General features: G+C 41.9%; 1 protein-coding gene across 1 annotated transcript; it reads left to right on the top strand.

Annotated features, from left to right (window-relative positions):
* Nucleotides 1-13: 13 nt before the first annotated feature.
* rcn1 (reticulocalbin 1, EF-hand calcium binding domain) lies at nucleotides 14-6,239 on the top strand. Its single transcript, XM_083993294.1, has 6 exons — nucleotides 14-543; nucleotides 1,508-1,701; nucleotides 1,816-1,994; nucleotides 4,077-4,137; nucleotides 4,525-4,724; nucleotides 5,007-6,239. The coding sequence occupies exons 1-6, from the start codon at nucleotides 314-316 to the stop codon at nucleotides 5,112-5,114; spliced, it is 972 nt and encodes a 323-aa protein (XP_083849420.1). The 5' UTR covers nucleotides 14-313; the 3' UTR covers nucleotides 5,115-6,239.
* Nucleotides 6,240-12,716: the final 6,477 nt, after the last annotated feature.

Below are 12,716 nucleotides of genomic sequence, written 5' to 3'. Positions count from 1 at the left end.
ATTGCCTAAAACCGCTTGAGTGGGGAGTGTAGGTGCTCTCAGTGTCTTGTGTGTGCAGACCCAGGTGCTGTTTGCAGGTTTGGTGTTTGGATGCCGCTGCAGTGTTGTCGCACACCGCTGCTGTAGAGAGGAAGAAAGGTCAGTGTTAGCGTTATTGTGTTAGCGTGGCGCTACAAACAGTGAAAGCTTCTACACTGCAGCTTGCTAACTGTGCATTGTAGAGTCACATAGGCCTGTTGGGAAGCAACAGCTGTGGCCCCTAGAGAGAGAGAGAGAGACACAGAAACCCAGCTTCATCATCCCTGACTGACTGATGGACCTCCTCAGCAGCTTCGTGTGCGCGGTGCTCCTGTGCACTGTTGTGGTGCACGGTAAACCAACGTTAAGGAAAGAGAGAGTTATCCACCAAGACGCAGAACTGAGCAGCAGGCCAGCGCACGAAGACAATAAAAGCTACCAGTACGACCATGAGGCCTTTCTGGGCAAAGAAGATGCCAAAACATTTGATCAGCTCACCCCAGAGGAGAGCAAGGACAGGCTTGGGTAAGGAAATAACATATTATTGTTATTGTAAAACATGGGCCGAGTTGCATATGTGGCAATACACTGACAGTGGTTGTGTTATTGTCACAGCTGCTGCATTCAGTCTAGTTTTTTTTTTTTTTTTGTAAATCACGCACACTCACTTCTCTCCTGCTGCTGCGTGTAACTGTTCAGGCTAAGGACATTAAAATTTAACAACAGGAGCACAAGTGCCTGAGAAAGACGTGCATGCCAGCAGATCTACAGGGCTGCATGAAGCAGTCTTCGCACACACACTCACTGCTACAGAGTTAATTGCTTTGCCGAAATCTTAATTATAGATAGTCATTAAAGAACCATTTGTTAGGTGATGGAGTTGGAGTAAAGTAGTGTGGCAGAAGACAGCCTTCATAGTGCTGTCGTAAACTTTACGCGCTACGTGGTTGTGTTTGTGTGCTTCAAAGTGTGTGTGAGTGTGTTTTTTTTTTCTTCTTCTTCGTCATTCCTTGGATGACAAGCTGGCACCATGTAAAACACGTTGGCTGGATGGGCTTTCCCCTGAAAGACAACGTGTTCCTGTGGCGTTGGGAGTGGGAGGGACCCCTGTAACATCTCAACGTGGCAACCCAGGGCTAAGAATACACCACAGCTACACTGCATTTTTTTGGTACTAAAGTGGGTTTGCCTGCCCCTCCCACCAGTCTAATTAAAGCCACTTCCCTGGTAGTAAAAATGGAGCTGCCAAATATTTATTTAGTTGTTTAGCCTCCCACTTGCTGGTGCTGGTTTACCACAGTACATCAACATAGGACAACTCATCAGTAGGACAGGAGGTGAAATGGTACTAAGACTTGGCTGCTGGGCCTGTAACATCTCAAGGAACATGAGACATGAGAAGTGTCCCATATTTCACACCAGAATCATATATTTATCAATAATAATATGTCTAACAAAGGTTTCCTCTCTTTTTCCCTTTTTTGTACAGAAAAATTGTGGAACGGATAGACAGCAACGCTGATGGCTACATCACCACAGCCGAGCTCAAGGCTTGGATCAAACGTGTACAGAAGCGTTACGTATATGAGAATGTGGCAAAGGTGTGGACAGATTACGACCTGAACAAGGATAACAAGATTTCATGGGATGAGTACAAGCAAGCCACATACGGATACTATCTTGGTAAGAAGTCACTTGTTTTATGCACTGTATCCCTTTCTTTGTAAAGTACAGTGTTAAAGTGAAACACAGCTGTTTACAGGCGTGACAGTAACCTGATTTCCCTCGCCCTCTTAGCCAACCCAGAGGAGTTTGAGGATGCCACAGACCAGTTCAGCTTCAAGAAGATGCTGCCGCGAGACGAGCGGCGATTCCAGTCTGCCGATCTGAACGGGGACCATGCAGCAGACAGAGAAGAGTTCACAGCCTTCCTCCACCCCGAGGAGTTTGAGCACATGAGGGATATTGTGGTTCTGGTAAGCTCTCTGTAACCACATGATGATTAAATGTGATTAGAAAGGGGCAGGGTAGCATGACTAGTGCTTGTCTAAGAGGTTTTTTTTTATTCACAGGGTACACTTAACATAGTGTTACACATTTAGATTTGCACTGAGAAAAAATGAAACCCCCTCAAGTTAAAGTTTTCTGAGTTGTTTGGCCTCTAAGAAATATAATTTTATCACAGGAGCAGTTTCCCTAATGAAATTTTAACTCGGCCCGGAAATGATTGAGTTTCTTTATTTTTTTGGAACAGGTCCAGTGGGATGGACCAACTGTCCCATTTAAGACTCGGTCTTAAAATATGAATTTAGTTTCACGGAACTGTTGTGTGGCAAATGTTAGCAGCAGTGCGCTATGCTGCAGTCTTCATAAAAGTTGTACTACCCATTTGACAGAGTTAATTATTAATCGCTCATTTTTATGATGTCACCGAATGTTACCAACGAACAGTTCTCCGGGTGGCGTCTTCTCAGATTGTGGTGAATCTGGCTTAAGCCAATGAGAGGCCTGTCACAATAGGAATTGTTCAGACTTCTTCTTGTGCTACAGATATTTCATATGACCATGTTATATGTGTTCTGATGCTGAATGCAGTCACACAAGAGCCTGAAGGAGGAAAGGCTTTATGGCTGCAGACAGGACATGATTGTAGGCCAGCGGGACAGATAACTAATGGAGTTCCTAGACCAGGCTCAGGGAGGAACATTAATTCATCTCACTGTGTGGAAACTGTACACCTACACACTCTCCGGCTTCACATTTCTACCTGCTGATATCTGCCTCTGTTGCCACTATCTGCTTTGATAGGTCAGAGACCTCCACTACACCATGTTGTAAACTATTAAAAAAATACCCCCCATCTCTCCAACCGGTACCCACATGCCATTTGGTTTAAGTGCTTTTGCCATTCACTGTCCAGCAGGTGTGTGTGTGTGTGTGTGTGTGTACGCATCTGCACAAGAGCAATGTTGTTCCTTAAATCTATTGACTATATCCCCTCTCAGGTGTTTTGCAATGTATTTGTTATTTGTCTGACACAACTTGAAACAATGGGAGTGTGTCTATTGTTCAATTCAGGTAATTAAATTGTTTGCTCTGAAGCACATTACCTATGATTAGTATTTTAGAATTAATTTAAGAAATTAATTTAAGTAAGCCCACCACCCCAGTCCCACCCAAGTAGAATCCAGCTCTGTGGGAAAGATTGGACTTCTAATTTTCTCTCTGAGTGATAATTTTACAAGTAAATATTAACAGAATCCCTGCACAGTCTTTGTATTAAACTAATGACTTTTTAAGTTAAAAAACAATGGCAATCTTATTATTGCAATTTTAGTTTACCATCCAAATCTATTGTATAGTATTGGCACACTATGACATGAGTGTTACCGCCTGGACTTACAGATATATGTATCCCTGAATGCACTACTGTGATTGTGATGTGGCTTTCACGTGCTTGTGAAATGTGCACACTGCCAGTGTTTACAGAGTGCTCAGGTAGCCCATAGGTTTTATATTTTTAATGAACATCTCCTCTTGTTTACACGCAACCTTTCTCAGGTCAAGTGGGTATAGTAAATGGATGTATGTTCTTATTTATTATTAGCCAGCTATTAAGCTATAGATGCTACATGGTCATTATTCATTCAGCAGGGTTCAGAGAGGCCATCATACCTGTAGGAAAGGATGCATACAATCATTTCTGCGTACATGATATGCCCAGATGAATTATAATCACTGTACATGTAAGCGTGTGATCACTAATGCTTTACTTGCACAACAAACCTTTAGTTTTAAGTAACCGTTGATTGACAGAAAACGGTCCACTGGGGGTTTTGTACTTTGCTTAAAACCATTTTGAAGGTTTGACTGTTATGAGCAGGGAATCCTGTAATTGTCTTATCAGTCTGCCAGCCCAGCTGTAAACTGACCCTCATTCATTCACCTGTCCTGCCTTGGGCATGACTTTTTCTCTTTTATTGGTCAAAGTGAAAGTTTCACTGTTGTTGACCCTTGTGTCTCCCTTTAATGACATCATTAACTGACTGTGATTGCAGGAAACCCTGGAGGACATTGACAAGAACGACGATGGACATGTGGATGAGGATGAATATATTGGTGAGTCCAAGCAATTAATTAAAAGAAAATGAATCAAACAACGAAGACACATGGAAACAGAAATACCAAGACATACAGTCTATACAAGTACAGCAATATGATGTTTAGTGCAGTTAATCATACAGTGCTAACGTCACAATGAAGTAATGTGAAATGAAAACATAAATATGGGAGCACCTTTTAAATGTCAACAATTAGCTGGTATTTGTACCTCTTCAGTAAACTTATTCTAAAATGACATCTGCAATACAGAGTGGTACTAAAACATCCATTAACAGATTATAATGTTCTGACATTTTCCTAATATATCGTTAAGTGTTTAGAATCAATCCCATTGACCGCATTTACCTTTCATGTGCAAAAACCTGGCCTTTTTTGTTTCTCCAGCTGACATGTTTGCCCATGAGGATGGGGGTCCAGAGCCAGACTGGGTCAGGACCGAGAGGGAACAGTTCTCTGACTTCCGAGATTTGAACAAAGATGGTAAAATGGACCAGGACGAGATCCGCCACTGGATTATGCCCCAAGACTACGACCACGCCCAGGCTGAGGCCAGACATCTGGTGTACGAGTCCGACCAGGACAAGGTACGACATGATTGAGCTTCATCAACACGCTCAAGTCCTGATTCCTTTCATTTTGCCTATATGAAGTAATGATAAGGACCACAAGACCATGATTATGATAAATCAACAAAAAGAAGTCATTCGGCCTCCTTGAAATGCATGCTCATGAGCAGACATCTTCCTTCCACCATTTCAACTTTTTGCTCTTGCTGGACCAATATCAAGAAAATACTCTTGCTGTTAAACATTTTCACATATTGTTAAAATAGGGATTACTGATCTTGCCTTGTCCTCTCTTCTCAGGATGAAATGCTGACCACAGAAGAGATTCTGGACAACTGGAACATGTTTGTTGGAAGTCAGGCCACCAACTACGGAGAGGACCTCACCAGAAACCACGATGAACTCTGAGCTCTCAGTGCATGTGTGTGTGTGTGTGTGTGTGTGTGTGTGTGTGTGTGTGTGTGTGTGTGTGTGTTTGTGTGTGTGTGAGTATAAGAGGAGGATTGTTGAACATCTTTGTCTACAAAGACAAAATGACAGACTCTTATTCCTCCATCTATCACCGCTACCACCTCTCCATCCTTTCCCTGTTGTAGTGGGACAGACAAGAGTGTGTTGGCCTTGGAACCAACACAGTAGACATCAAATGAGAAGAGGAAGGTCGGTCCTACCACTAACACTAAAAGTCCATCTCAGCACTTGAGTCGACGGCTCTGTTTCTGACATTCAGGAGCAAAGTCAGACTCAGTGGACTTACTCTCCATCGATGGTGCCTTCCAGCCGCATCGCCGGCTTTGCTGCCTCAGAGATCTGTATAGATAGTCTTTGGAAAAAAAACAACCTGTTAAGGCTGAGTGCTGAGCTTTACACTAATAGTCAGATACACAAATGGTTTTTGATAGCAAAGTTAATGTGAAACAACAGCTCAGAACATTTCCGCTGATTTTATTTATTTATCAGATAACCTCTGAACTTTAGGAAAGGACTACCGTGTTCAAATAGAGATTTGTTTTGTTTTTATTGAAGACACGTAATGTTTCTTTGTTTACATTTTTTCCTGGCCAAATGATCCTAATTATTTTTTGATTAGTCAAATGCTATGAAACTAAACAGCATGGTTTTTGCACGTGTTTGGTTTTAGTTTAGCCTGTGAAAGATTTTTTTCCTGGTAGTTTTTAATGTATTTATTAAGGCCAACAGTATGCTCTGTGTTCAGTTTTTGTTGACTGTTGCTGATGTTACATTTGAGCTTTACATTTTTACAAGTGTCCACTTCAACTATGTTTAGTTTTTTTTTAAATACTGTATTGAATATATAAGGAAGAAGAAAAGTTTCCCTTCCTCTTTTGACTCCTTTCTACTTGTTACATCACTCCAAGGTCATCCAACACAATGTTTTGTATCAACCTGGTGTCACATATTTCATATTGTGTATTGATCTGTCTGCATGGCAGGTGCATAGAACAATGCAAAAGGTCTTGTAATTTCAGAAAATAATAATGTCAGTTTTCCTCATTGTTTCCTGTTGGTGCTTTGTTGTCCCAAACCTCAGTTGCTTTACTAGTCTGCATCACACCTGGGCACAAACGCATCTACATGTCTCCTTTTCCACACTACAAAATGATCGTGAATCGTCTCAAAATAAAAAATAAAAAAAGAGCTCTTGGGGTATTTTGTGTTAGGCTGCAAAGAATCAGCACTGAGTAAATACATTCAGGGCCATTTTATTCTTTTCATTATTGCTGTTCAAGAATGGAGACGTAACACTGCATATAAACGTGGTGTCTTTTCACGGCAATATGGGTACAAGGTGATGAAATAAATCACAGCTTTTATGCTTTCTGTACGAGTACAATATAAGTTTACAAAAAATAAGAGACAGTTTATATTTGTTTGATTATTTACTATAATTCCTTTGGAGACGATAATGGCTCCTAAGCAACACTTTAACATGTTCCTGACCTGCACACTAGCTAGCTACTTCATTAACAAAGTATCCAGGCTTCTTTCTTCCCTTCATTCTCTTCTGACGACCATATAACTTGATTCGAATATTATTTCTCTAAATACATATATCTTTGCATTGCAACGTTTGTTCGTGTAAATTAACAACCGTTGAAGTAGGCCTAATGCTAATTAACGACAAACAGAACACCTGCAAAGCATGAGTGACACACTTTGTTAAAAGTCTGTTGTTCTGTACATCAGCACTAATGGAGTCACTCGTCCAATAATTTCTTGGCTGGAACAAGCTATTATATAAATTTAGATAATTTCAGATAATTGTTCAGATACTGACCTTCTTCTAGCTTTTTCTAGACGCAGCAGAGTCCTACTTTCCTTACCTCCCAGCTGTTACAGAGCATGGACACTGTTCACAGACAGTCTGCAGTAGGCTTTTTTAGACTTCAGCCCTACAACCCAAACAAACGCCTTCTCAGTCCCCTAGACTAGATTAACCGAGTTCTGTTATGTTACTCAGTTATGAGAAACACCTAACAAAAGCTAATGCAGTCTTATCCAGTGGTTCTGTTGTATATCCTCCATTCATAAAGAGGTAAATGTTCAGTTTATGCTGAAACTGTATTCAAGATACAGTAACATTAGTTATATCATGATGTTCCTAGTAAATTAATGTTGCACTGTATTTTAACTTTTAACTTATATCTAGGTTGCTCCTTTGTCGTGTATATTCATTGTCTAGATATTGCAGGATATATTTTATCATATATTTTCCTCTTTGTATCCTATTTATTTTCTTTAACTAAGTTATTTTCCTCTGGAGCGGCCTGGCCGAATAATTTCCTTCGGGATCTATCTATCTATCTATCTATCTATCTATCTATCTATCTATCTATCTATCTATCTATCTATCTATCTATCTATCTATCTATCTATCTATTGGCAACTGACTTTATAAGCTTAAAAGTTTTGCATGGACATACTGAAGGCTGAAGAACAAGATTCAGTTCTGCTGGCAACTTTTTGACCCAATGAACATCAGGAACACGCAAATGCTGTTAACACTTCTCATGACTAATCACCGTCACACACACACACACACATACACACACTCATGCACAGCAGAGATGGAGTTAAGCTGACTGTTGCTGCTGGCTGTTGCAGTAAAACTCTCAGATGTAACTGAGAAAGCAGCCCTGCCACCCAGCCTGTCCCCTCTGCCTGCTCATGTGGAACATATGGATATATGTGTGCCAGTTAGCAAGACAAGTCAAGCGGGACCAGTGCGATAAAGCTCATTAGGAACAAGGGACAAGGCGATGTATGTGTGGGCTGTATTACGCTGTTGTAATGTAGGACCTTCTTCGACTCTCAGGCCACCACTGCAGGAGCCTCAAACGTCTTGTTCGATATTTTTACACTTCTTTGACATTTTTTAAGTTTAAATGACTTTGTGGGAGCATGATATGATAAAAAACAATGCTTATTTCTTAACGATTTGCAGAAATAGCTTACCAAACTCTGGCACTGCTCCACTTAAACAGTGTCATCCAAGAATGTAAATTTCTACTAAGATGAATTCCTTCTTTGTCCATCTGACAAAAAACTCCAGGTCTGAGGAACATTCAAAGTGGAGGTGTCAGTGACATTTGTAGCTTTTTGTTATTTTTGGCCTTGATAATGTCCATTAATAATCTCATGCCTTGCCTTGCCTTGCCAAAGAGTGTGGGGTCAGTCTTGCATCATACATTTAAATAATTGGGAGGCCTAAAACACCAAGTGGCTCAATGTACTCCCTCCAAGTAGCATATGAGGTTTGTCATGTGTCAGGGTGCATCTGTACATCTTGGGCCAACTGTGTGAGTGAAGGTGGATGAGTATTATTTGTGCAAAGAGATGTAAAAGAACCAAATGCGTGTTTGCCTGTGGAAGATGGGGGCACATGGACGCTGCGCAACCTGCCTCGCGGTCATGTTTAACAGCCTGCCCCTCCTGTTTCTGATAGGATCCTAATCATTCACACTGGGGGAGTGTGTGTACAGTAATGCCTTCAGACGGCGCTCATATGAGTGTCTGCGTAGATCAACCCCTCTCCACTGACAATAATGAGCCCTCTGGGTGAGAACAGGATGGAGACAGTGGGAGAGGAGGGTCATAAAGTGAAGCATATTAATGCCTACGACTCCAAGCCCCCTCCCCCCCTTTAGCCTTGTCCACCAACGATCTCCTTTTAAAGAGCTTTTTTCATAGTACACTGCAATTTCCATATCTGCAATTAACAGCAGCAAACCAAAAATGACTTCTGTGATTAAACTGCCTGCATAACAAACTATACAGCACATACAACCCCCCCACACACACTCCTCCACCCCCATTTCCCTTGCTCATCTCTGACTCTTATCATCATGATGCCCTATTTTTCATCCAAGTATATCTGCATCCCCTCATCTTTGTCTTTTATTTCTTGTGTTTGTTCCTTCCACCCTGGGGATTTGTAATGATCTTTGGGACATCTGACCCTTCCTCTGGCTTTCATAACGGGCTTTCTGCCCATTATATAATAACATGCATGATAGCAAAAAGAGGGGGAGGAAAGAAGTATAATCTCTGTTCATGATCAAGCTGTTTACACAAAATGCTTTAATATACCAATGTGATTTATAAGCCATGTTTTAACATTACATCTCAATGGATGGATTCTCCCTTTCTTTCCATATTTTAACTCAAATTATCATCATATTTTCCCTGCTGAAGTTGCAGTCATAACTTCCCACAGAAGAACAAAACATTTAAGATAGACTGAAAGACTGTTGCTATATTGATATTGTAATCATAATTAGTGGAAGTACTACTACCACATACAGAGTTTCTGTGTAGTTATATTAGAATCAGTCAGCAGCACATGTGCTTTGTATCCAATGATTATGCAAAATAAAGAAGTTAAGGCCTTGGCACAGATGATGCACAAGGCTGTATGTACCAGTGAAGCCTTAAAGGTTCTCTGTAATTTTCCTTGCACCACTACAGTCAACCATTTGCAAATGGTGATGTCTTAATTGGCTGATTCCTTTTTGTTCCTTGTGTAATTTATTGTGTTGTGTGCCTCCTAGCTCACATAAGACACAAGAAAAACATTAGTTTTGGTGGTGAACCATATAAGACAAGAACAAATAACTTGTTCTTCTGTCCCAGGCTGTGCAAATAAAACCTCATACAAAAAATGCATTTGAAAACAGCACTCAAGTTTTTATGTCTAATGCTTATGCTAGACATTTAACAGTTAAATTACTAAATTAATCTGAAATCAATTTAAAGTGGACAGCTCATTCTGGTGTGTGGTCAACATCTGAGTGCCAACTTCTGAAACACTGGCTTAATGATACACAGACTGTTTCTCCTGTGTTCATGCAAGTTGTGGGATTGTGGATGCGTGTCATGTGAATGTAGGCTAATTCAGCGCCTTGCATGTTTCTACCTCTGGAAAATGAAGCTTGAAGGAATCCATCAATCTTTCATGTCTTCTCTGAGAGTGTTTTTTCCTCCTGTGTCCCACCACAGGACTCTACTCCACCTAGTGGTGTCAAGGCAGAACAAGAGAAAACCTCGTGTCTTTTAACAACTGCACTTGGTGCTCGTCTATCATCATGAGTTTTTATGTGCCCATCAACGCAGTGTAGATAGGGAATAGGCCATTAATGACTACACAATTAGAGAGAAGGCTTTAAAGAGCAATACATTTCAATTTAGGAACCATAAAGCTAGTGAGTTGGTAACTAATTATAACTGCCTTTGGAGTAATGGAGGAGATCTGTGGACTGAGGTCAGGTTGACTCAAAATCAGTTTCAAGCAGCTTTTACAGGCTCATTCTGACGCATATCTTATATGATATATGCTGAGAGAAACTTTTCAAGTTTTAATTAAAAAGACGGACAAAGTGGGTCCACAGTAGAGTTGTTTTGGAGCCGATGACAGCGAGGGTGGAGACAAAGCTATCCCAGGGAGACTGATATCTTTGGACAAAACGCCTCTCTCGCTCCATTTGTCAACATTCATCTCCTTCCTTTCTCTGGTCCTCTCCCCCCATGTCCCAGCATCTGGATACCTTTGGGATGGAGGGAAAGAGAGGGGAGATGAGGCCTTGTTTCATCCGTCCCATCCCGCTGCTCCCCAGGGAGCTTGGGTAGGTTTGTGATCTTGTATCTCACATGATAGAGACACATCTAATCCTGTTAGAAGTTAATATCTTCCAGCGGAATGGAGGAGACAGCAGGAGGGAGAAAAGAGGAGAAGATGAAAGACTGGATGGTCGAGGAGAGAGGGGAATATTTAAAAAGCTCTATCTGTTTCTATTTCCTGGCCCACATATAGGACTTGGTTTTGAGTATGCATACATGTGTGTATTTGTGTTTCTGTGCCTGTGTATCCTCATGGGATCTTCCCGGCTGCTGCCTGCATATCTGACAGACTCCTCTCAAGGTGTTTTCCCCTCGTTGTCTTTCTGTATCTGCTCCATCTCTGCTCCCTGAGTGAGAAAGTTTACCCCCTAGGCCCCATCTGAGCTCCAGGCCCCCAAGGCCTCTGCATTCCCAAAGCTCCTACACACCGGAGCCCCTCAGGCTCCCTGCTATACCACAGGGAAAACCCCCCAAGAACCCCTAGGCCCCTCAGACTGTGGAGCAGCAGCTCTGCACAAGAGAGCTAGCCTGAGGGAAGGGGGGGATGCTGTCTGGGAATACAACTAAAAACATGCTTCACTTAATATGAACACTCCCTGACAGCGCCTCCTGTTGGTGTAGCATTGTTTTTACACACAGGCCTCCTTGTAACCCCATTAAGTTTCCTCTCTGGGGCCTTGACCTTGTTAACAATCCCTTGGGGCTGACAGAGGCCTCTGTGTGCTACATGTGCACTGACCTTTCCAGCTCCTGGAGGTTAAATAATGTCTTTTTGGCCCAAAGAATCACAACTGGGGCTGTATGCTGATGTTGGATGCACCTGGGACTTTACATGATGACATATTAAAAAAAAAAAAAATTCAGTCCTTTTAACCCAAGTAAATGAAAAGACTCGTCATTTAATATAACTCAATATAAAGGGTGAAGAAATTAGGTTGGGTGACGTTGTCCATGTGTAGAGTGAACCACAGTTGTTTTCTGCCTTTGAGTGAGGTTATATCGTGAATGCATTTGAAAAGAAACCTAAAGGGGGGTTACATGTGGGTTTGGAGGCTGTGAAGTTAGCAGGCCTGCTGTCCTACAGATGTCTTGGGCTGTGCGTTACCAGGTGTATGTCACCTGAGATTACCCAAGCTGACACCCCTTAAAGGCAAACAGCCAGCAGTACAGCTGAGGGGGCATCTGGTGGCGAGTGTGCAACGCGAGTCTGCATATGTGTGTGCGTGTATGTGTGTGTTCATGCATTCAGATCGGCGGTAACGTTTGGCAGTATATGGGAGCGGAGTGCAGGCATTTGTTGTGTTCACTGATATCACCTCCTCTCCAATCAGAACCTCTCTCGATCAATTGAAAGAATTCAGATCAATCTAAGGTTGAGGTCAGCTTTCTTTCTGAGTGACAGCTGTAATGAATGAGGACGTTTAAAGCACGGGCTCCTCATGCTCCACACAGCCTCAGCAGTCTCCAGTTAAAAGTGAACTGGAGTGAGTAAAATGTTCAACTCTGCTGTCCCTCTGATCTTCCTGGCTTCCCGGCACCCCTGCAGAGAGAGAACAAAGAGACGCACATCTTAATCAAAGTGCATTGGATTAAGAAGCAAAAAAAAAAAAAAAGACATCACAGAGATACTACCTCAGAGCCATTATGTGGATTGGAAAACAACTTGAATCACCACTTCAAATGAGCCGTATGTGACCCTGAAATAGGAGAACGGCATTTGAATCTCTCTGTTAAGTTTGAGGAGTGTCTGCAGTGGAAATGAAAGGAGTTGTGCAGGTGCAGAGCGAAAGCCTTCAGCAAATGTGCACTGTGGTTCCCATGCGTGAACACGTAGCCCACAGCTAAATATATGATGCCTTTATGTGCATGTTT

The sequence above is a fragment of the Trachurus trachurus genome (assembly GCF_905171665.1).
Source record: "Trachurus trachurus genome assembly, chromosome: 3".
Taxonomy (NCBI): domain Eukaryota; kingdom Metazoa; phylum Chordata; class Actinopteri; order Carangiformes; family Carangidae; genus Trachurus; species Trachurus trachurus.
This window is presented reverse-complemented; position numbering and strand designations above follow the sequence as displayed.